Source organism: Panicum virgatum, chromosome 9N (genome assembly GCF_016808335.1).
Source record: "Panicum virgatum strain AP13 chromosome 9N, P.virgatum_v5, whole genome shotgun sequence".
In the NCBI taxonomy this organism is placed as follows: domain Eukaryota; kingdom Viridiplantae; phylum Streptophyta; class Magnoliopsida; order Poales; family Poaceae; genus Panicum; species Panicum virgatum.
Window position 1 is genome coordinate 76,148,668 of NC_053153.1, and position 21,472 is coordinate 76,170,139.

Sequence of the window (21,472 nt, forward strand, 5' to 3'; positions counted from 1 at the left end):
TTTTGCCCATGAGCGTCTCCCACGGCCCATACAGAACACCAAAGCAGATCCATTCGCAGTCAGCAGCAGAGACCAAACCACGGCGCCGCAGCAGACGTGGAACGCACAGTTCAGCGTCAGCGTGTATTCCCCCGGGCGAGCGTGCCGGGCTGCCGGCCGCGCGCGCCCTCAGGCTGCCGGGTCGTGCCAGGCCAGACCATACTTGCCGGGGGCACGGCGCGTTCGGCCGTTTCCCGGGAGGGAACTCACGGGTCTGTCTCGACGCGGCGGCATTCGGTCAGTATCGTCCTCTGGCATTGCCGATGATTGATTGCCCATCCTGTTGCAACTACCGATCGATGGCTGTACGCGAGAGCACGGCCTCATGGGTGAAAATGGCGTCGATTGGTGTCGCGCCGTGTCAGGCAGAGCGTCGGCGCGGTGCCTGTGGATGATCGGTGGACGCATGGCCATGGCCGCCGTGTGCAGACGCAGCACAGGATGGTTCCGATCTGCGTACTGCAGAACTGCAGCCTGCATACGATTCGGCATGGCCCAAACACCTCCGCCATGCCGCAGCAAGCACGATTCGGGGCAACGCCGAAGCGCGGTCTGAGGCCACCAGCAGCGAGCCGACGGTGCGCCCGGTGCCAAAGGTTTGGCACGGACACCTGCTCTGTTCGGTTTTCAAACACCCGTGTACCCAATCGAAGGGTTGCCAAACACCGATTGGACGACGTGGAGCGGCTCCCCGCCGTTGGATTCGGAAATGGGTGCTCAGTCAGCCGTGACGTTAACCTGTCACCCCTCACTCACCACGGCCTCCTACCTCTCGTCCGCGCCTTCGCTATCGCTTCGCGCAGCCTTATCCATGCAGGCCCAGCGAGAGCACCACCGCTCGCCGCTCCCGGAAGCCGGCGCCCGCGACGCGCTCGATGGAACGCCGCGCCTGAGCTATCCCTCTCCCTGACTCGCGCTCCCAGCGCCCCGCGCGCCGCGCGCCGCGGCTGATGCCGCTCGCCGGCATTGCCCTCGCGCCTCTCCTCGTCTCCCCCCTCGCGCAATCGCCTCGCCGTGGCTGCGTCGCCGCGAGAAGGCCGAGCGCTCTCCGGCGAGCTCGGTGCTCGGCCGCAGCCGCTTCCGGTGAAGCCGGGGAGGCCGGTGAGCTGCCACGGGCGACGCTACTCTGGAGGGCGGCGAAGCTGCCCATATACTCTGTTGCGCTCGTGCCACTCACGGTGAGTCGTATACTACGACGCCCAGCCTCGCTAGTGTGATGTGCAGTTCACTACCGTACTGTCAAACGCTCAAAGCAAACAATTGGGATTGATGAATTGTTATGGCAACCTAATCCCAAATTCAGAATTTCTTTCCCTTTTTAAAATCCGAATGGATAACTGGAAGTCAAGAAGTTTCACACTGATCTTGCACATGGTTTGCAATTTTAGATGCCTTTGCCCTTTCTACACACATTCATATTTAAGGTTTGCTGCAGGTAGGGAGCGCCTGTGGTTATCATCACGCAGGCTTATTCTTTGCCAAACGCTACTTTATTATCTTGGCAGCGGCAGTCCTTGTGATCACTTGGCTCAATCTGAGGTAAAAAAAAAGATCGTTTTCAATGTCAAAATGGACGTGCCGTATCAATTAGCAGAACAATGTAGAATTGAGATTTCAGAAGCCTAAGCCCTTTCTCCGACTTCAATGCAGCAATGATGTCTTTGATTCAGATACTGGGGCTGACAAGAACAAGAAAGAATCTGTTGTTAACATTATTGGCAGGTACATGTTTCAGAGATAACATTGTAAATCGCTTAAATGGTTAGTTTTAGAAGTGACGCAGCTTGATGTTAAGATGTAAAATCTGACCATGCAGTCGAGCAGTGACACAAAATGCTGCAAATGTTTCTCTTTTCCTCGGCTTTGCTGGGCTATTTTGGGCCTTTACAGAAGCCGGTGATGCTAGATTCATTTTCCTGGTGATGTGTGCAATCTTCTGTGGTTATGTTTATCAGGTAATAATATCTAGTTCCCGCCTTTCAAGGAACTCGTATATATCTTAATGTTCTGGGTCATTAGTCAGACCATATATATGTGCACTTGCCTCCTCGTATTTGACTTTGAATTCTTGTACACATAAGTAGTATTTAAATCATGTGTCACTATTCAATTAGCAACTGTAATAGTTGCATAGTTTACTTTCAATATTTTGACTATGTGTGATTTCTCAGTGTCCTCCATTTCGATTAAGCTACCAAGGACTAGGTGAGCCTTTGTGTTTTGCTGCTTTTGGTCCATTGGCAACCACAGCATTCTACTTCTCAAGCAGCAACGTAAATATTGCAAGGTATCTCTGGGACAATAAGTTCCCCAAACATCAATTGTTGCAGTACAACATAATTAAAGATAGAGTATATGAATTCGCTTGAAATTCAGTCTAATTGGTTTCTCTTGAAATACTGTAATACGTCAGTGGAACGGCACTGCTCCCTCTCACCAAAACAGTTACAGCTTCATCAGTCCTTGTTGGGTTGACAACTACTCTGATACTCTTCTGCAGCCATTTTCATCAGGTACACTTTTGACTTGACAAAAAAAAAAGAGGCCCATTGTAGTATTACACTATCACTTTGATATTTATGGGACAAAATCCTTACAGAAGATATCACCCTTATATTCTATAGATTGATGGAGATCTTGCTGTTGGGAAGATGTCTCCCCTGGTAATTGTTCTACCTCGAGATAAAGTTCTAAATTGCTTAGGCAGTCGCCTCTGTTTTTATTTAACTATAACAAGTGTTGTTTGTGTGTGATTTTGCAAACAGGTCAGAGTTGGCACTGAAGCAGGATCACGAATAGTGGTCGTTGCTATTGCCACGCTTTACATTCTCTTGGCTGCATTTGGCGTATGCAAAGCTCTTCCATCAGCTTGCACTGTAAGCTACTAAACCATAGTGCTTCACAGAGAAATATAACTTTTTGCAGGGTGCTTCAAATATTGACCCATGATTCCATGAACATCTACCTCAACCATCAACTGCAAATATTTCAGGTCCTTTGCGCTCTTACTCTGCCAGTGGGCAAATTGGTTGTGGATTATGTGCTGAAAAATCACGAGGTAAATATATTTCTCTTCTCACCAGCGTTCCTCTGAAAAATAAAGCCGTTTCGCACTGATGCTGTTTGAGATTACGCCTTCAGGACAATGCTAAGATTTTCATGGCGAAGTACTACTGTGTGCGGCTGCACGCTCTGTTTGGGATGGCGCTGGCTTCTGGTTTGGTCTTGGCCCGAAATGGTATACTAGCCTGACAGATGAGAAACCTTGAAATCCATGGGAGGGATCCTGAGCAGAGAGCACCACCCTGCAGACAGCCTTCCATTGCATTGCGTTCTGAACTTCTGAACGCTGAGATTTGGTGCAGTACTGAACTGGCGCAGATTTGCCAAGAAATGGAAAGGAAATGCCAGGGAGGTACTCGGTGCCCACTGGCCACTGGGCCGTATTAGACGTCAAGTCCATGTTGCTGGTTGAGTTGGCTTGCTTCAGCATCCGGTTTTTGCCAGTTGCACGTCTTCTACGCTTTGACTGGCTCAGCTTGCTCATGCAGGGTCAGGTTGCCGTTGCACATATAGCCGTATAGGAGGATCCCAATATGAATTGAATTCCAAGCCAGGACGAGTCATGTTCAAGCATTACTTCTCTGTACAAACGTACCAACTGGCCATGTAGATTTGTGGGGATTTCACACGCCCTTGTGTTTCACATTTTGCCTTCCCTGGTTGGTGGTTAGCCAGCTACCGTGCAGGTTTTGTAATTGGCTAATTGCAATGTCTTGTTTCATCTCTTTGTCCGGACAAGTAAACAATGGTAATACAACCAAACATGTAAAACAAATGCAAATATGCAACCATATCATCTTAAGAGAAGACAAGGCTACAACTACTACAGCTGCAAGTGTTCCCTATAAGTACTGGTCAATCCTTACACTGACACGCAGTCAAGACCATGCTCACACAACGTGATGCGCAGGAATCACAGAGCCCGGTATGAATCCAACCTGGATGGCGTTGGCAAACTGTGAAAGATAGCAGGGCAGCTGGGGAGAGAAAAAAAAATGGAAAGAGAAATATTACTATTATGGAACTCATTCAGACGACAAAAATACATCACGATAGTACAAGCGCCGGATACAGGAAGAGAAAAACCATCGGCACCTTCTCAGCACATCACTTTCCAATTGGACTCGAAGTAACTATTGCCCTGTCATTGATCTTTGACAGAAATGGACATCTGTGCTTCTCAGCTCTCGCTTTTGAATCAACTTGGTCCACAGTAAAATTCTCCAAAGTGGAGCACCTCACCTTCCATTTGACCACAAACTTAGCAAATGTGCAAAGGCATATCCCACATTCATCAGCCAAAGAAACAACTTTGGTGCAATGTCGACAGCTTGTGACTTGACCAAAGATTATAGAAGGTAAAAAAGCAATGGGAAAACAGAGTTTTTTCTAACTCTTACCAGCATTCAGTGACCAAAAATATTGACACAACATCTGCTTATCAAACAGCTAGCATTTCAACCGATCCAACCAGCTCAATTGCAAAAGAAACATCAGTACATCACTGACCTTACCAATAGTAGGAAGCATGATGGGGCAGCTCTCTGTGGCTTATTGCCCCTGGAAGTTCTAGGGTGCTCAATGCCCAGCGCAAAAGCTAATATAATACCCATGAATGATGATAAACAAATACAGCCCATGATTAACAAGAGAAAAGGCAGGGCCAAACGGCGATGTGTCACCAAACATGCTTTACAATTCATGTGATCATAATAAGATGAGCCATGGTACACCACAAAACAAACGACGTCCATGTCACACCAGAAACCAAAGCTTAATTGCAATTGCCTACCGCAGAAAATCTATCATGAACAAGGATCCAAATATCAACCGCAGAACAAAGACCAGGTTTATAGGTCGAATCACATGCAGAACAAGTCCCTACCCTTTCGAACTCATAAGCAGGAACATTGTAAGCTAGCTCAAATAAGTTTACTGCAAGAGTAGCCAGGCAAGAGTCGATGAGTCCTATTGAAGACAATATCATAATCCTAAACAAATTTTGCATATGAGATTCTACCATACATATTGCATAAACTTTGTTACAAAAAATTAGCCAAAGATGAGCAATCCATTTGCTGACAAACGCCGCATCTCCCATATACACGAACAAAATATCAAGGCAGGTCGGAGCACGCTAGGGGGGAAAAAGAATTTTTGAGCTAAGGTTTGAGTTGGAGCTAACAGAATGTGATTGTATTGCTGCTTCCTCCTTTCCTCGCCGCCGCGTCGCCAGATCTCTCCTACACCAGCCGTATCTACACATCGGGCGGCGGCGGCGGCGGATGCATCGGTGGCTTCCTGGGTCACGGGTCGCGGACGCGGGGGCTGGTGGCCGGCATCGCCACACCGGGCGAGGGCGGCGTCCGCGGCGAGGGCAGGCACCCGAACCCGAGCGGCGACGTCGGCACGTGGATCGGCGAGGGCATCCCGCGGAGGCGGCGCATGTATGCGGAGATGGGCGACTCCGCGGTCATGCAGACTGCCGGGAGCGGCGGGAGCGGGGAGAGAGCCGGCGGTGCCGGCGGCAGGATGAGTGGCGGGCGAGGCGGGGCCAGCGGCGGCGGGCGGATGCGGTGGAGGCGGGATGGTATCGCCGTCGGCGGGGGCGGAGGCGCCATGATGGGAGGCGGAGGCGGCGCCATGAGCGCGGCGGCGGCGGGGGCGGGGGCTGGCGGTGCCTGGGGCGGGAGGAGGTGGGACGGCGAGCCGGTGAGCTTCTGCACGACGTCGCGGAAGTCGGACTTGTCGATGTTGTAGACCGGGGGCTGGGGAGGCGGGTGGTCGGCGGGGACGGAGGACGCCTGCGCCGGCGGGAGCGGAGGAGACGTGCGCGGAGGGGGAGGCGGAGGCGGCGGGGACGGCGCCCTCATGGTTGGAGCCGAAGCGGAAGAGGCGGAGGCGGAGGACGACTGCTTGGAGATCTTGTAGGAGGCCTTGTTGAGGGACTTGAGCGAGGCGGCGGCGGCGGCGGAGGAGGCCGAGGGCGGCGGCTGCGGGAGGCTGGGCTTGTCCATTACCATGGCGGATTGGCGGAAGTCGAGGAGGGGGCGCAGTGGGAGATTGGGATTTGGGGTGGGGGGGTGGGGGGGGGGGATGGAGGGATAGGCGAGTAGCGAGCAGCGAGTCAGCGACAGGCTCTTCTCTTCTGGGGCAAACCAAAAGAGGAGCAGTGGCCAGTGCGGTGGTAGCAGTGTCTGGTTGGTACCCACAGGCCACAGCCACAGCCCACAGGCCGCGGCCGAGCCGACTGCGCAGCGCCTCACCCGCACTCCGCCCGTGGATGCCCCCTGCCCTGCGAAACTCTGGAGCATTTCGCATGTCGAACGCACGCACAGTTTCGCGAGGTTTCTGGGTTCCTGTTCTTCACTCTGATTTCCTAATCTCCTTTTTAACAAAATGTTGACCGCTAATCTTCGTGTTAATGGAGAGATTACGTTGGCCCTCTCTGTTAGGACAGCTTGGCGAACAACAACAGAGAAACCTGGGTGACGAAAAATTGAGGACGGACATTTTTGTGGTGATCACTGCTGCTGTGAGGGCTCCCACGAGGGGCATTTTCCTTCAGCACCAGAAGCTGCAGCCAGATTGGCCATGGCCCCAGAAGCAATCACTGCCGCAACAAGAAACCGTACGACCACACGATCCACAGGGCGCTGGACCACCACGGGGCGCGGGTAGGGGCGGGCCATCAAATTAAAGTAAGATACTGCCGCTAAAAAGCAGTCGAAGAAGAAGGAGCAGCGGAAGGTAATCTACTGCCGCTACTGCTAGGATTAGCCTAACCTACTGAGCCAGCGATGGAGGTGAAAAGATGTGCTCGAATGGAAGGGGAAGCGATGCGTAAAGACAAGTCCCGAGAGATTACGATGGGCGATTAGCAAGCTTGCACTAGCGGGGGCCCACATGTGAGAGGCCGTAATCGGGGTGCCGTTTTGTTTAAACTCCGGTCGCTTTCCGGGCTTTTTTTTTGTTAAAAAAAGAAAAGAAAAACGACAGCACGCACGGGAAGCTCTGCTTTGACCGAAAGGGGGTCTTTGACCGGCCGAGGGCAGAACCGTCCCTTCAAATGGGGGCCAGCCAGGTGGAGCTGGAGGGAGTACGTACTACGTAGGAGTGCGTACCAGTAGCACGCAAAAGATCTTCTAATTCTAATTCAGTTTTAAAAAAAAGATTTTCTAATGAGTTAAATACACCAGCGGCCCTCGAACTTGTCCCCAAGTGTCACTTAGGTACACGAACTCGCAAAATCGAAATCTTGCACCTTGAACTTGTTAAGTTGTGCCACTTAGATCCATACCCCTCGATATAGCGCCACGTGGCATGAATATATGCAAAAAACTCCTGCAAAGTTGCTATCTTCTACATTCACCCCCTCCCCCTCCCATTCTATCTCTTTCTCTCCCCCTACGCCTCCCCTGCTTCCTCCGCCAGTGCGCCGCCGCCCTGGAGCTCGCGGCGGCGGCCGCCGCCGCCGCCGCCCCCTGGAGCTCGTGACTGCCGCGCCTGGATCTCGCGGACTCCGCGCTCGCCGCCGTCCTTGGAGCTCGCGGACTCGCTCGCCGCCACCCCTAGAGCCCGCGGACTCCACGCTCGCCGCCGCCCCTCGAGTTCGCGGCCTCCGCGGCCTCCTCCGAGGAGTGCCGGAGGAGGAGGAGGAGCGCGGCGGCCGCCACCATTGCGGGCGGGGAATCAACTGGCGCAGGAGGAGCCAGTTCTTGGCGCCGGCGGCCAGACGGCCAAGAAGTGCGGCTCTTGGCTCGCCCCCCGTTCCCGTCTCCTCCAAGAAGACGCCGACGGCGGGGAGGGCGCCGCCGAGGATGGTGAGCAGGAGGAGGGCGGGTTCTTGCACCAAGAGGTGCTCCACTCTGGGGCCGGCGACCGCGGCAAAGGTGAAGCCGGCGTACGACGCGCCGCGCGTGCCGGTGTGGGTCTCGGACGAGCGGGACGACAGGGTCGTCGCCCCACTGCAACGAGCCCGCCCAAGTACGGCGGGGCAGCGAGGCCTCCGCGTCAAGGAAGCGAGGTCTCCTTCCCTGCCATCACCGGCTCCTGCATCCTCGACGCCTCGTGGCTCCGTCGCCACCGTCCTTGACATGGAAGACCCCTGTCGCTGCCTCACCCCGTAGCAACCACTCGCCGGTGAGCCTCACCGCTCCCTGGAACGTGTGGCGCGCACGCTCCCACCTCCTTTTCCGCCGCCTGGATCTGCCCCGTCCTTGGCGCATCACGGCATCGAGCGGAGGAGCCGAGTCGGCGGGGGCGGCACACGCGCTCGGTGGCGGAGCCACCGGAGTAGTGAGGGGGAGGGGGCGGCATAGGGAGCAGGGAGGGGTAGGGGCGGCGGAGGGAGCTGGGAGGGGGAGAGCGCGGCGGAGGGCGCAGGGAAGGAGATGGCGCAGGGGAGGAAGCAGCGGAGGGCGCATGGAAGGGAAGATGATAAAACTTAAGGGTATTTTTGCATATATTCATGCCCCTTGAAGGGGTATGAACCTAAATGGCACAACTTAACAAGTTCAGGGTGCCAGATTTTAATTTTACAAGTTCGTGGACCTAAGTGGCACCTGGAGACAAGTTTGAGGGCCGCTGGTGTATTTAACTCTTTTCTAATTCCCCTCGTTGCAGGGCTTAGAATCCTTTTTTGAAAAGGACCTGCCTGAGTCAAATAACGAAATGGCGTTTGTCCTATCATCACTAGAATTACGAATTCGGTTGAGCGAGTTCATGGGCATGATACACGCTTGCCAAGTCTTTGCGCCGCAGCTAGAGGCCTAGATCACGTAGAGAAAAAAAAAATGGGCTGTAGTACGAAGAGCGCCCCACATCGTGCACACACTTCCCACAAAAACTATACTCCTTCGCCTGCTCGCACAAAAAAATGTGTTAAAAAGCGGTTTGGTGGCTGTTAGTGGGCGTGAATGACGAACCGCGATCCAGTCTCTTCGAGCTGGAAAGGGAGGAGTCATGGCGTCCTGTTAGATTACGCCATGTTCGGCTGGGCCAATCAGGCGACTGGAGTTGGCTGTTTCGTACTTAGCAACAGTATTTTTGTGAAGGGAACTCCCAGCAGCAGCTGTAGCTGGAGCTGGCTGATTGGCCCAGCCGAACAGGGATATTACGTGCGTGCAATTGCAGTATATAGGTATGAAAGGAGACGTCTCGTACGAAAAGAGGGGGAGACAAGAATATGCAGAGCGCGTAACAAACAATTTTCTCTCCTTTTTTTTTCTTTGGAAAGCGATGACAGATACAAAATGGGTCCGAATCAATCACCGAGTGTGTGCTAGCGAAGGTGCTGCAAAATGTCTAAGCAATAAACCGGGTATGTTAGAATTGGGCCCGGAGAAACAATGCGGGGCGGGCTCTCTGAGGCCCAATGGGGACACTGGGTTAAACAAACAAATATCGCGAGGATATGATCGGCCCAGCAGTTTGGCAGGCTTAGCAATTTTACAACCGCCAGAGAGCCCAGCCCAGCCCATCAGAGGGAGATGCTTAAATGGGAGGACAATGATGGGCCCATCCACCCGGCAGAAAGATACCGCAGGCCCAGCGCCCCAGGTCTTTTTTCACAAGACAAAGGCCCTGTTTAGATGCTGTAAAGGCAAAACACAAAATTTTTATGAATCGCTTGTATGGTGTACTAAATATAATCACAAAATAAATTGTTAATCGCGAGATGAATCTAATGAGTCTAATTAAGCCGTGATTAGACACTAAATTGCTACAGTAATACTATGGTAAACATGCTCTGATGATGGATTAATTAGGCTCATTAGAGCCGTCTCGTAGTTTACAGACGAGATCTGCAAATAGTTTTGTGATTAATCTACATTTAATACTTCAAATATTAAAAATTCCCTAACAAAAAACGCAAAATACAAAATGATCTAAACACACCCAACCAAATATGGCCAACCAATTTGGCAGCAGCCGAACCCATCACCGCGGGGACTGGACCACGCCGCATGCAGCACGCGCCGATCTGGCCACCGTCCGCCCACATCAGAACGAGCAGCTGATGCCTGACGGGACCACGATCTAGCAGCTCCACCGCCGCCGTCGATCGAGCGGTTGTACCATCGTCGCCGGCGGCCGCCGTTCCTCCATGACGCGAAGCTCTTCTGCTCGGCGGTAGCAGCCTAGCGATCGGCTGGCTGGCAAAGATCTCGACGTCCGGGCCGTGCGTGCGTAAAGCTGAAGCACGGGGAGCTCTTGGATAAGAGACGCCACAGCCACGTTTGAACGATGGAGTGGCTGCAATGATGTGCCGTCTTTTTCAAACGTCAAATCCCAATCGTGCTACAGATCTACGGACCACCAGAGCACCCACGCCACGAAGGGTCCGGAATCACAGAGGGTAGGGACAGGACAAACGCATGGTGTGTCGGTGTCCGTTCCTTTCTCCAGCGCGGCGCGGCCCATGAAGGGAAGAACAAGGCTAACATCATCTTTCGTCCCTGCGCCTGGCTCTCGCGGGTTCTCATTCTTTCCTCAGCTGCCAGATCTCCTCTCGTGCAAGTCTCCAGTTCTTCCAGCTAGCGTCCATGGAAGACCAGAGCCCCAAGCCCATCCGCTGCAAAGGTACCACCACCAGGGCTAGCCCAACCAGCATGTGTGCTACGTATATAGCATTACAGCCTACATGGCTGCTCGTTGTTTAATCATCTGCTGCTCTGCTATCTCTAACCATCGACGACGTCTCCGGGTCATGCGTGGCGACAAGCAGCTGCGGTGTGCAGAGCCGCCGGCGAGCCGCTCGTCGTCGAGGAGATCGTCGTCGATCCACCGAAAGCGTACGAGATCCGCATCAAAATCGTCTGCACCTCGCTCTGCCACAGTGACATCACCTTCTGGCGCGGCAAGGCGAGGACATCACCTCGCAACCTTCTGGCGCACCAATAGCAGACACAACTTGCTCTGCAGTCAGAACTATCTAGGGGCGCGCACCCTGAACTGTCCAGTTCTTCTGATTGTTCTTGTTTCCTTTTCACTTCACAGGTTGCGACAACTTTTCCAAGAATCTTAGGCCACGAAGCATACGGGTACGTCCATGTGAATTTGTCCTTGTTTTTTTCTCATTCCATGGGGCCGTGGGGGTCGACGCGACGCGACTTGGTCTGTGCGCCTCGTGCAGGGTGGTGGAGAGCGTGGGGGAGCATGTGGAGGGCTTCGCTGCCGGCGACACGGTGGTGCCGACGTTCATGGGGCAGTGCGACCGCTGCCCGGGCTGCGCGTCCGAGCACAACAACCTCTGCACGACGGTGCCGTTCGTGTTTGGCCCCGGGATGCGGCGCGACGGCACCACCCGGTTCCGGGACGCCCAGGGAAACCCCCTCCACGACCTGGTCGCCGTGTCCAGCTTCAGCGAGTACACCGTCGTGGACGTGACCCAGGTCGTCAAGATCGACCCCGCCGTGCCGCCCAAGCTCGCCTGCCTCCTCAGCTGCGGCGGCAGCACCGGTGATGAACGAACCTAGCAGAAGCATGCTCGAGTTTGCGAGCGAGTGGTGTGGTGTGGCGCTTCTTCTACTGATCGAAACTAATGATGCAGGGGTGGGAGCTGCATGGAGGGTGGCCAAGGTGGAACCAGGCTCATCGGTGGTCATCTTTGGGCTGGGGTCCGTTGGATTAGCGGTAAGCCAGTGTCGCTGATGCTTCCTTTCAGCTCCTACACATGGCCGCTAGCTGATTGGCAAAGTTAAACATTGTGTACAGGTGGTGCAAGGTGCGAAAATGTGTGGAGCATCCAAGATTATCGGCGTTGACATGAACCCTGACAAAGAGGAAGTCGGCAAGTCCCCTTTCCATTTGCTGTTTTTTTGCGATGCCGAAATTCTTTTCTTTGATTTCAAACCTGAAGAAAAGATAGAGTAAAGTGCGTCACCGGTTACGACTGTATCATTCTGATCCCTAAACTCGTAAATCGATCGTTTAGGTCCTCAAACTTGTTTGGCTGTGTCATTCCGGTCCCTAAATTTATAAACCATCTGCTTAGATCATCAAACTTGTCCAATCGTATCATCCCGGTCCTTAAATTTGGTTTTGAGTCTCATCTAAGTCCAAAATCGGACGATCTAAAATCTCTATATAAAAAAAATTATAACTTTTTCATATGAACTCGAATGAAGATAAATTTTATATCAAAATTGTATCTCTCGACGCGATCTACAATTTTGCAGTTGAAATTTTTTTGAATTAAAATTGTTTAGAGTCCCAAAATTTAATTTTAACCTTTAAATTTCAAAATCTATAAATGTACAACAATATTTTGAGACCATAAAAAGTTTTAATTCAAAAATATTTCAACTACAAATTGTAGATTACGTCGAGGTCTACCATTTTGATATAAAATTTATCTTCATTCAAGTTCATATGAAAAAGTTATCAATTACTTTTTGATATATAGATTTTAGATCGCCTTATTTTGACTCATATGAGACTCAAAATCAAGTTTAGGGACCGGAATGACATGATTGAACAAATTTGAGGACGTAAACGTTTGTTTTTCTAGTTTAGAGACTGGAATGACACAGTGGAAACAAGTTTATGGACCAAAATAACACAGATGGACAAGTTTGAGGACCTGAACGATCGATTTGTGAGTTTAAGGACCGGGATGACACAACGATACAAGTTTAGGGACCCGTGATGAACTTTACTCGAAAAGATATGCTATTCATATCACAGGGAAATCGTTCGGCGTGACGCACTTTGTTAATCCGTCGCAGCTGGGGAACAGCTCAGTCACTGAGGTATAAATTGTCTGAGCTGCATCAAACAGATTGCTTCGAAGAATAAATTAAAGACTGGAAGTTCCGTTCCATTATCTAATAAAAAAAAGAACAGATTGCTATCTCTGTGGTCTTTACTCACTTCTCCGTGTTCCCTGGTTCAATACAGGAGATAGGGAAGCTGACAGGTGGTGGCGCCGACTACAGCTTCGAGTGCATCGGCGTGTCGTCGGTGATGACCGATGCCTTCACAAGCACCAAGCCGGTAACATTGCCATCCAATCTCTCCAGATGCATCCTCCATCTTCCAACAAACACATCATTTCGGAGGCAACCCGCGTGCAAATGAGCTGACAACTACCGCCGTTTTCTGGCGTCAGGGCAAGGGCAAGACGATCATCCTGGGCTTGGAGAAGGACAACGAGCCAATCTCGCTGCCGTCCCTGGACCTCCTGTCCGGCAAGTGCGTCATGGGCTCCTACTTCGGCGGGCTCAAGCCCAAAACCGACGTCCCGATCCTCGCCCAGAAATGCATGAACAAGGTTTGCAGAAAAAGCATGAACAGAGTTATTAGTGTTACCATTTTTTAATGAAATATTAGTGTTACCATTTGGGATGTGTTTGTTTAGTTTGTTCAAATGCGTGCAGGAGTTGGAGCTGGATGGGCTGGTCACGCATGAAGTCGGCCTAAAGGAGATCAACAAGGCCTTCGACCTGCTCCTGCAGGGGAAGAGCCTCAGGTGCATCATATGGATGGACAAGTGAAGTGACGGCGGCCGCTGAGTTCGCGATTCTGAATAAAATCAGCAGTGTGTTTCAGTTTGCATGCCTTACTGATGTGCTGTTCTGGAGGTCGTGTATTATGTCATTGTCATTTTGAGAAAATAAAAATAAAAAACGCAGTGGAGCTCAAGAGCTGCAATTGGGTAATAGTTCACAATCCTGTTAACCGTGCGATGACACTCCCCACTGAGACTGGAATTAGACTTAGGCTATTCTCAATTAAAATTTCATGGAGACGAACCTAAAATGAACTGGGATGAAACATCTTCCATTTTCACCAATTGTTGTTTCCACCTCTCAGAGCAAGTACAATAATGGGTTTAGAGCAGGTGCAATAATTGGCTTATACCCAAGCTAGACATTATTTTTGCTGATATGGAGGTCAAAAGGAAGGAGAGAGAAGATAATTACTCCCTCCTTCCCTGTTTATAAGGCATACACGTATATCAAGATTCAAACCTTGTCATCTTTGACCAATAATTTGACTATTAAATTTTTATTTTTATAATGCAAATTTCATATGATTGGATTCATAATCAAATATATTTTACAATAATTATAAATTTATAATCAAAAGTGATATAATATATGATAAATAAATGGTCAAAGTGTTGTTTAGAAGACCGTGTCATGTTCCACCATGCCTTATAAACAGGGAAGGAGGGAGTAGCTCTCAGAGTAAGTACAATAATAAACTTAGAGCCAATCAAATGCTGATATGGAGAGAAGAGAGGAGAGCTTGGCACGAGCTCCTAGGCAGAGGTGGGTCCAAATAGAGTAGATGCGCGGGTGATTAGAAAAGAGAATGTAATGTATACTGTATATAAATAAAAAGACTATTCGATAACCTAACTTTTGTATTTTAGCTTATATATATAGTCAAGCACTTAGATCTATTATTAACCATGCTTTTATGGATGCTAGTTGGACTTGGCACGAGGCAGTTTGGTCTCTGGGTTCCATGAGTCCTGTCTGTGCGATGGCAGTACGTATAGCAAATAAAACGTACTAGAGGACTAACAAATGTGCAGAATGCTTGGGAAACAAACTGGAGAAGTGATTAAGAAAACCATGTGCAGTAGTTGGCAACATGCCGGTCAACTCATCGGCGGCGGCTACGCCAGTCGGCCAGTGGACCGTCCCCGTCATGATCATACGAACACGCTCTCAGTTTTTCTTTTTCGAACGACGGCTTCCAAGTTCAACGTACTTGCCACATTTAATTCAACTCCAAACGCCGCCGTCGGCGTAGGCCGGAAATGGTGAGAATTTTCGCTGGGCCAGGCTAGCTATAAAGTAAAAGCTATTCCGGGCGTCACGCTGGCGTACATATACATCTATATATGGCACCTGGTCATCTCTGCTTTCTTCCAGCTCAGTTCGCCATGGAGGAGCACAGCCCCAAGCCCATCCATTGCAAAGGTACCGCAACTTGTTCCGATCCGTTCGCCATGGATGTGCGTGATGTTCATGTCCTGCAATGTTGCCGGTGTAATTTCTGACAATGGATGACTACATGCAGCGGCGGTGTGCAGAGCCGCCGGCGAGCCGCTCGCCATCGAGGAGATCGTCGTCGATCCGCCGAAAGCGTACGAGATTCGCATCAAGATCGTCTGCACCACGCTCTGCCACACCGATATCACCTTCTGGCAAGCCAAGGTAAAATGGTGTGCCCAGTGCCCAGTGGCCGCAGTTCAGTTCATGTGCGAATACTGATCAATCCGAGTGCCTTTTTTTTTTACCATCCTCACCTCATCCGTAGGTGGCACCAGCGTTTCCAAGAATCTTGGGACACGAGGCCTACGGGTACGTACACCGATCCCTTGTTATTGGAAATACAATACTCCTACTCGCGTGCTGCAAGGCGGCTGCTGACGACGGCGTCGTCGTCTTCGCCGCGGAGATGCAGGGTGGTGGAGAGCGTGGGCGAGCACGTGGAGGGCTTCGCCGCCGGCGACACGGTGGTGCCGACGCTGCTGGGCCAGTGCGACCGCTGCCCGAGCTGCGCGTCGGCGCACAACAACCTGTGCACCTCGGTGCCGGTGACCTTGGCCCCCGGGATGCGGCGCGACGGCACCACCCGGTACCGGGACGTGCAGGGGAACCCGCTGCACGACCTCTTCGCCGTGTCCAGCTTCAGCGAGTACGCCGTCGTGGATGTGACCCAGGTCGTCAAGGTCGACCCCGCCGTCCCGCCCAAGATCGCCTGCCTCCTCGGCTGCGGCGCCGGCACCGGTGAGCCTGCCTGGCTAGTCGATCAATCTGAGTTCATAGCTGGTATACATTCTCCACCGATTCATCAGTATACAAGCACACAATTCAATCAGGTGTGGGAGCTGCGTGGAGGTTGGCCAAGGTGGAACCTGGTTCGTCAGTTGCAATCTTTGGACTGGGATCGGTCGGATTGGCGGTACGTCCGTGTGCCGCTGCTGCACCTTCTCTGTTACCATTGGCATGATCGCTAGCTGATTATTAGCAGCGTGCACACGCTGACTTGTGAAGGCCAACACAATTGTCATTGTTCAGGTGGCACAAGGTGCAAAAATGTGCGGAGCGTCAAAGATTATCGGTGTTGATTTGAACCCTGAAAAGGAGAAAGTTGGCAAGTCAATTTTTCCATTTGCAATAGCATGTCTTTTTAACTTTTCTTCCTCTCCGAATCTGAAGAAGAACAAATTGCTGCTTCTATTCTATCACAGGGAAAGCTTTCGGCGTGACGGATTTCGTTGATCCAACACAAATAGGCAGGACCTCCGTCAGTGAGGTAAGCTGAAATCCAACCTCACCATGTTCATGGGCCCTGGAGGTTTCATGACTCACCTGTTGGTGTTTTGATTCCGTTCCTTGTTCAATTGCAGGTTATCGGCGGGATGACAGGCGGCGGCGTCGACTACAGCTTCGAGTGCGTTGGCGTGCCCTCGGTCATGACCGATGCGTTCAGAAGCACCAAAACGGTGCGTTTCCATCTGATATCCATGCTAGTTTTGACCTAGGCCGGGACTCCGCCGGAGCTCTCTCTGTTTTTCTTTTCTTCTGATGACGGAATCTTACTTCAAAAAAAAAATTGTCCTTGGTGTTGGCAGGGCAATGGCAAGACTATCATCCTGGGGCTGGGGAACCAAACCGATCTGTTGTGTGTGCCGGCCCTGGAGCTCCTGTTCGGTAAGTGCCTCATGGGATCAGCCTTGGGCGGGATCAAGCCCAAGACCGACATCCCGATCCTCGCCGAGAAATGCATGAGCAAGGAGCTAGAGCTGCACGGGCTGGTCACGCACGAAGTAGGCCTGCGGGAGATCAACACAGCCTTCGATCTGCTCCTGCAGGGGAAGAGCTTGCGGTGCATCATATGGATGGACAAATGACCATCGTCGTCGTTAAATTGTGGCTCTGAAAAGAACGGGTGGAGTGGCAGAATAAAAAATGTTACCTTGGTTCAGTTTGCATGCATTGATGATGTGCCATTGTAAGGGTCGTTTTTTCTTCGAGAAGGGAAGTTTTATTTCTAGCGGACGTGTATCAACAGAGCTGCAATTCGTTGCAAATGTAAGAGCAGATTACCTCCATTCTTGTAGTGTCGTTTTTTTGGGGAAAAGTAAGTAGAACGTATACACATGGGATCTTATTATCTTCATTTATTCTAAACAAAGCGGTTCAAATTAAAGCAGATAAAAAAATCGGACTCGCGATTTGAAAGAAAATTGTAGTTGAAGTTTGAGATTAACCCATCCATCCCTTCTAATTGAATACCTTATTTTTGTACTAATCTCAAATATTGAAAGGTGTTAAAACTAGAATGTTGCGAAAGATATGTAGTATTCTAAAAAAGAACCAACAATTATGCACAAACATCAGCCATTCCCTAGGCTACAAACTGTGCAATCATATGGAACTGGATCCTATCGTCGCTAGCTCAGAATATTTTAAGCCCCACACAAGATCGTTAGATTTTGGCTTGTCCATGTCTTATGTAGGACTGTGTTTGGCACCAGGAAATCAGGTCTAAAAAATTAGACTGGTCCGAGCCCAACCCACAATTTTATTTGATTATTTTTTAATAAAAAATAGTGGGAAGTCTTAGACTAATATGGATCTGAAAAATCAGCCCAAGGCCCCAAAGTTGCCTATGAGATGGGATTGGGTAGAAATTTGATGAAAGACCAGATGTGAGATTGGATGAAGACTTCTTTGACAATAGTGATAAAGTGAGTGAGTCAGAACTAAATGAGCTAGAAAAACCTTTCTTTGCAGAAGAGGTGAAGAGAGCCATCACTGAATCATATTCAGATGGGGCGCCTGGTCCTGATCGTTTCTAGGAAGTGATCAAGGATGATATGATGGCAATGTTCAATGCCTTCTATCATGGAGAGCTTGACTTATTTAGGATAAACTTTGCCTCAGTTACCTTTGTGCCTAAGGAAGAAAATGCTTGCACCATGAAGACTTCCGGACCCAATTGTAGTTATAAGATTTTCACTAAAGTGTTGACTAATAGGATCAATAGGGTTGCAGATATGATGATTAGTAGTAACCAAACAACCTTCATCAAAGGGAGGTATATTATAGAAAGTGTGGTTACCGCTCATGAAATCTTGCACACGTACACCAATTGCAGTTAGATTATGAGAAAGCTTATGGCAAAGTCAATTGGGATTTTTTGTTAGAGGTGCTTCAAAAGAGAGGTTTTGGAGCCAAATGGCTGATGTCGATGAATAAGATTCTTGTTAATGGCTTTGGTGGTATATCTGTTAATAGTGTAGAGGGCAATTATTTTGAAATTGGTAAAGGCCTGCGGCAGGGGGGCCCTCTCTCCCCTATCATTTTCAATTTTGTGGTGGATATCTTGTCTAGTATGCTTAGGAAAGCTACTAGCCATGATCTGGTTAGAGGCTTAGGTTCTACCTTTGTTCTCCAAGGTTTGGTGTGCCTACAATATGCATATGACACCATTATTTTTATAGTTGAGGACCTAGAGAGAGCTACGAATTTGAAGTGGGTCCTATCCTTTTTTGAAATGATGTCAAGAATGAGAATTAGCTACTTTAAGAGCGAGCTTGTGCCTGTGAATCTAGAGGAACTTGAGGTCAAACACCTTTCTGATACTCTTGGATGCCCTGTTGAGACCTTTCCATCACTCCATTACCAGAAATTAAAGAGAGAAGATTTTCAGCTTTAGTAGATAAAACTATGAAAAGCATTGCTAGTTGGAGAGGCAAGCTTCTCTCCCATGCTGATAGGATAGATTTGATCAAAACCTGCTTAGCTAGTGTCCCAGTCTACTTGATGTCCTTCTTTAAATTTCCCAAGTGGGCTCTGTACCTAATAAACTCACATATGGTTGTGTGTCTTTGGAATGATTATGAGGACCATGGCAAAATCCACTTGGCCAATTGGCATCTAGTTAGCATGAAGAAAGAGTTTGGGGGCTTGGCCATCCCTAATGTTAGGGACCTGAATATGGCTTTGCTTGGATCTTAGGTTAAAATATTCATCAAAGATGAGGGAAAAATTTTGGCATAGGTTCATCTCCCAAAAATATGTCAGGAGGTCAGTGAATATTTTCTACATGCCCCACTCTCAACCTTCCAACTTCTAGAATGGTATATTCTTGGCTGCAAAAGCTTTAAAATTCAGGTACATATGGAAAACAGGAGATGGAATAAAAATTAGATTTTGGGACGATGCTCAGTTTGCTACTTCTCCCCTAGAAGTGCATTTTTGGGACCTTTACTCCATCTATGATCAGATAGGTGTGACTTTGGCTGATGTCTGGGATGGATCAGAGGTTAAGCTGACTTTCAGAAGAACCTTTAGTGAATCTATGCTTAACAGATGGCATCATGACACTGATGTTAGTGAACTTTAGTCAATTAGTTGGTATTATGACAGAAGTTAGATATGACACTGATAAAGGCGCACTTGTGTGGCAGTATGATAGCAAAGGAACATACACTTCTCAATCTCTATATGTTATAATTAACTTTAGAGGAGTGACCCCTGTTTTTATCCTTGCTATTATTAACGATTTAAAGTCCCACCTAGAATTCATGTTTTTCTCTGGCTACTATCACATATGTTTGCTGAAAAGTGGGGTTGTTAAACCTGAAGTATGTTTGCTTTGTGATGAAAAAGAGACATTGAATCATCTGTTCTTTGATTGTGTTGTCGCCGGTAAAGGATTTATGTTGTTTTGTTTACAGGCATTAGAATAGATAGCTATGATTGTTTAGCTAGTAGATGACTTGGTGGGAAAAATTCAGAGTGCTTTAACATTATTACTGCAGGAGTCCTGTGGGGGCTCTAGCTTGTGAGGAATGATATGGTCTTCCATGGTGCAAACTGGTAGGACATTAAAATGGTGCTAAGTAAGATCTGGAGGTGCATGCCATTATGTCAACCTGGAAGCCAATGTACAAGGAGTCTTTGGAAGTTGGACCTAGCCGATGGTGCAACTTTCTGGAGTCAAAACTCAAGGTGCTGCTGGAACTCAACTATTTATGAAGAAACTCAAGCTGGGTCTGCCGAAGCTGGAGAATTGATCACAATGTTGTTTCTACAGTCGCCCGGAGCCAAGCCAACTCACAGTTGATTGATTCCATCGCACAGACCGAATCACATGATAGGTCCCACGCCCACGTGATTACCGCCCCATCAGCGGCCATCCTTATCTTTTCCTTCTATCATCTTCCTCTCTCTATACTTTTTGCTGCTAGATTCTCCTTTGCTCCCAAGCTTCCGTCGGCACTCTTTTTGCGGAGAGCGAGTAGGAACAGATCCCGCAAGAGAGAAGGGGTGTGTATCTCCCTCGGTGAGGCAGGACGTAGCGCCCGATGCTGGAACTCCCGCTGCGGGTGAGGGCACAACGCAAGGGCTCCGACGGCGTCGGCGTCGGCGTCCATGACGATGGATGAAGAGCTGCGGCCCTGGCTAACGAGTGGGGCGCCACCACCTCGTGGAGCGCGGGTGGGCTAGCAAATTTTTTGTTTTCTCTTCATTTTCCCTTTTCTTCGTTTTCTTTGTTTCCAAAAAAGTTTGTTCTTCAAATTTGTTTCCCAACTAGGTATTAAGCTTTTGCTTCCATTTTTTTTTTGCCTTTTCTCCAAAAGTTGTTTTAAAAAAATTGAATCCCTTGATCTTAAGTATTTTGTTGAATTTTTGTTCCTGTAATTTTTTTCTCCCAATTTTTTTTCTAAAGTTTTGTTTTTCAATTTTTTTATCCTAAATTTTTGTCTATTTTTTTTTACCTAAGGTTGTTAGCCCGAGTGGTGCGAAACAACCGGCGGCACTCCACAGGTGGAGGGTTCAAACCCCCACCGGGGCGAATTTCCCCGCCTGTGGGAAAAAACCCCCTCATTGTGCTCCTGATAACTTGGGCTGTGTAGTCAGCCTTGGCCCGGCCTGGCATCACGGTTTCCCGGCCCAGTGGGTAACGGTCCGGGCCTGGGTAACGGTTTTAGGAAATGGCACCAGACCCAAGGTCAGAAAGAGCCGGGGTTCGGGGGGTTTCTCGGCCTGCGTTAGAAGGCCTCCTTCTTATAGGAATGCTCGGGGGGCGGCTAGCCCCTCGCAAGTCGAGTTTTTTATCCTAATTTTTTGTTTCCAGATTTTAATTGTCTCCTAAAGTTGATCTTAAGTTTTTTCTTCCATTTTTTTGGCTTCTGAATTTTTGTTCCCGAAACTTTTTCCTCCCAAATTTGTTCTTAAGTTTTATTTTCCAAATATTTTCTCCATAATTTTTTTGCTCCAGATTTTTTTTCAATTTTTCCAAACTTCTTTTAAATTTTTGTTGCAGTTTTTGTTTCCGTCCTTTTATTTTTTTTTCTCTTTCTACAAATTTTTCGTTTTGTGATTAGTTT

General features: G+C 49.3%; 4 protein-coding genes across 5 annotated transcripts; 3 read left to right on the forward strand and 1 right to left on the reverse strand.

The window, feature by feature from the left end:
• The first annotated feature begins 811 nt into the window (after window positions 1-811).
• Window positions 812-3,909, forward strand: LOC120690447 (2-carboxy-1,4-naphthoquinone phytyltransferase, chloroplastic-like). The gene is made up of 10 exons (XM_039973092.1): window positions 812-1,217; window positions 1,475-1,578; window positions 1,690-1,761; window positions 1,856-1,994; window positions 2,211-2,326; window positions 2,453-2,552; window positions 2,664-2,702; window positions 2,805-2,915; window positions 3,032-3,097; window positions 3,181-3,909. Exons 1-10 carry the CDS (start codon window positions 990-992, stop codon window positions 3,289-3,291), a joined length of 1,086 nt encoding a protein of 361 aa, XP_039829026.1. The 5' UTR covers window positions 812-989; the 3' UTR covers window positions 3,292-3,909.
• Window positions 3,910-5,012: 1,103 nt separating this feature from the next.
• LOC120690448 (formin-like protein 5) lies at window positions 5,013-6,196 on the reverse strand. The gene has a single exon (XM_039973093.1). It carries the CDS (start codon window positions 6,123-6,125, stop codon window positions 5,409-5,411), a length of 717 nt encoding a protein of 238 aa, XP_039829027.1. The 5' UTR covers window positions 6,126-6,196; the 3' UTR covers window positions 5,013-5,408.
• A 4,247-nt stretch (window positions 6,197-10,443) lies between these two features.
• On the forward strand, window positions 10,444-13,771 carry LOC120689855 (alcohol dehydrogenase-like 2). Of its 2 annotated transcripts, none has more exons than XM_039972286.1 (10): window positions 10,444-10,686; window positions 10,832-10,968; window positions 11,104-11,147; window positions 11,240-11,565; window positions 11,657-11,739; window positions 11,821-11,896; window positions 12,793-12,857; window positions 13,006-13,101; window positions 13,217-13,378; window positions 13,485-13,771. In XM_039972286.1, the coding sequence occupies exons 1-10, from the start codon at window positions 10,650-10,652 to the stop codon at window positions 13,599-13,601; spliced, it is 1,143 nt and encodes a 380-aa protein (XP_039828220.1). In that variant the 5' UTR covers window positions 10,444-10,649; the 3' UTR covers window positions 13,602-13,771. The 2 variants fall into 2 exon arrangements, with proteins under 2 accessions (XP_039828220.1, XP_039828221.1); XM_039972287.1 differs by having other exon boundaries at window positions 10,468-10,686; window positions 13,466-13,771.
• A 1,172-nt stretch (window positions 13,772-14,943) lies between these two features.
• Window positions 14,944-17,227, forward strand: LOC120692814 (alcohol dehydrogenase-like 2). The gene is made up of 9 exons (XM_039976209.1): window positions 14,944-15,041; window positions 15,142-15,278; window positions 15,382-15,425; window positions 15,529-15,854; window positions 15,947-16,029; window positions 16,146-16,221; window positions 16,319-16,383; window positions 16,478-16,573; window positions 16,703-17,227. The coding sequence occupies exons 1-9, from the start codon at window positions 14,963-14,965 to the stop codon at window positions 16,979-16,981; spliced, it is 1,185 nt and encodes a 394-aa protein (XP_039832143.1). The 5' UTR covers window positions 14,944-14,962; the 3' UTR covers window positions 16,982-17,227.
• The last annotated feature ends 4,245 nt before the right edge of the window (window positions 17,228-21,472 follow it).

Bases quoted from the DNA above. Each gene is read 5' to 3' on its own strand.
- LOC120689855 (XM_039972286.1), top strand. From the start codon at position 10,650: ATGGAAGACCAGAGCCCCAAGCCCATCCGCTGCAAAG. The intron at 10,969-11,103 runs GCGAGGACATCA...TTCACTTCACAG, and splicing joins TCACCTTCTGGCGCGGCAAG to GTTGCGACAACTTTTCCAAG. The intron at 11,897-12,792 runs GCAAGTCCCCTT...TTCATATCACAG, and splicing joins CCCTGACAAAGAGGAAGTCG to GGAAATCGTTCGGCGTGACG.
- LOC120690448 (XM_039973093.1), bottom strand. From the start codon at position 6,125: ATGGTAATGGACAAGCCCAGCCTCCCGCAGCCGCCGCCCTCGGCCTCC.
- LOC120690447 (XM_039973092.1), top strand. From the start codon at position 990: ATGCCGCTCGCCGGCATTGCCCTCGCGCCTCTCCTCGTCTCCCCCCTC. The intron at 1,995-2,210 runs GTAATAATATCT...GTGATTTCTCAG, and splicing joins TCTGTGGTTATGTTTATCAG to TGTCCTCCATTTCGATTAAG. The intron at 3,098-3,180 runs GTAAATATATTT...TTACGCCTTCAG, and splicing joins ATGTGCTGAAAAATCACGAG to GACAATGCTAAGATTTTCAT.
- LOC120692814 (XM_039976209.1), top strand. From the start codon at position 14,963: ATGGCACCTGGTCATCTCTGCTTTCTTCCAGCTCAGTTCGCCATGGAG. The intron at 15,042-15,141 runs GTACCGCAACTT...GACTACATGCAG, and splicing joins CAAGCCCATCCATTGCAAAG to CGGCGGTGTGCAGAGCCGCC. The intron at 16,030-16,145 runs GTACGTCCGTGT...GTCATTGTTCAG, and splicing joins TGGGATCGGTCGGATTGGCG to GTGGCACAAGGTGCAAAAAT.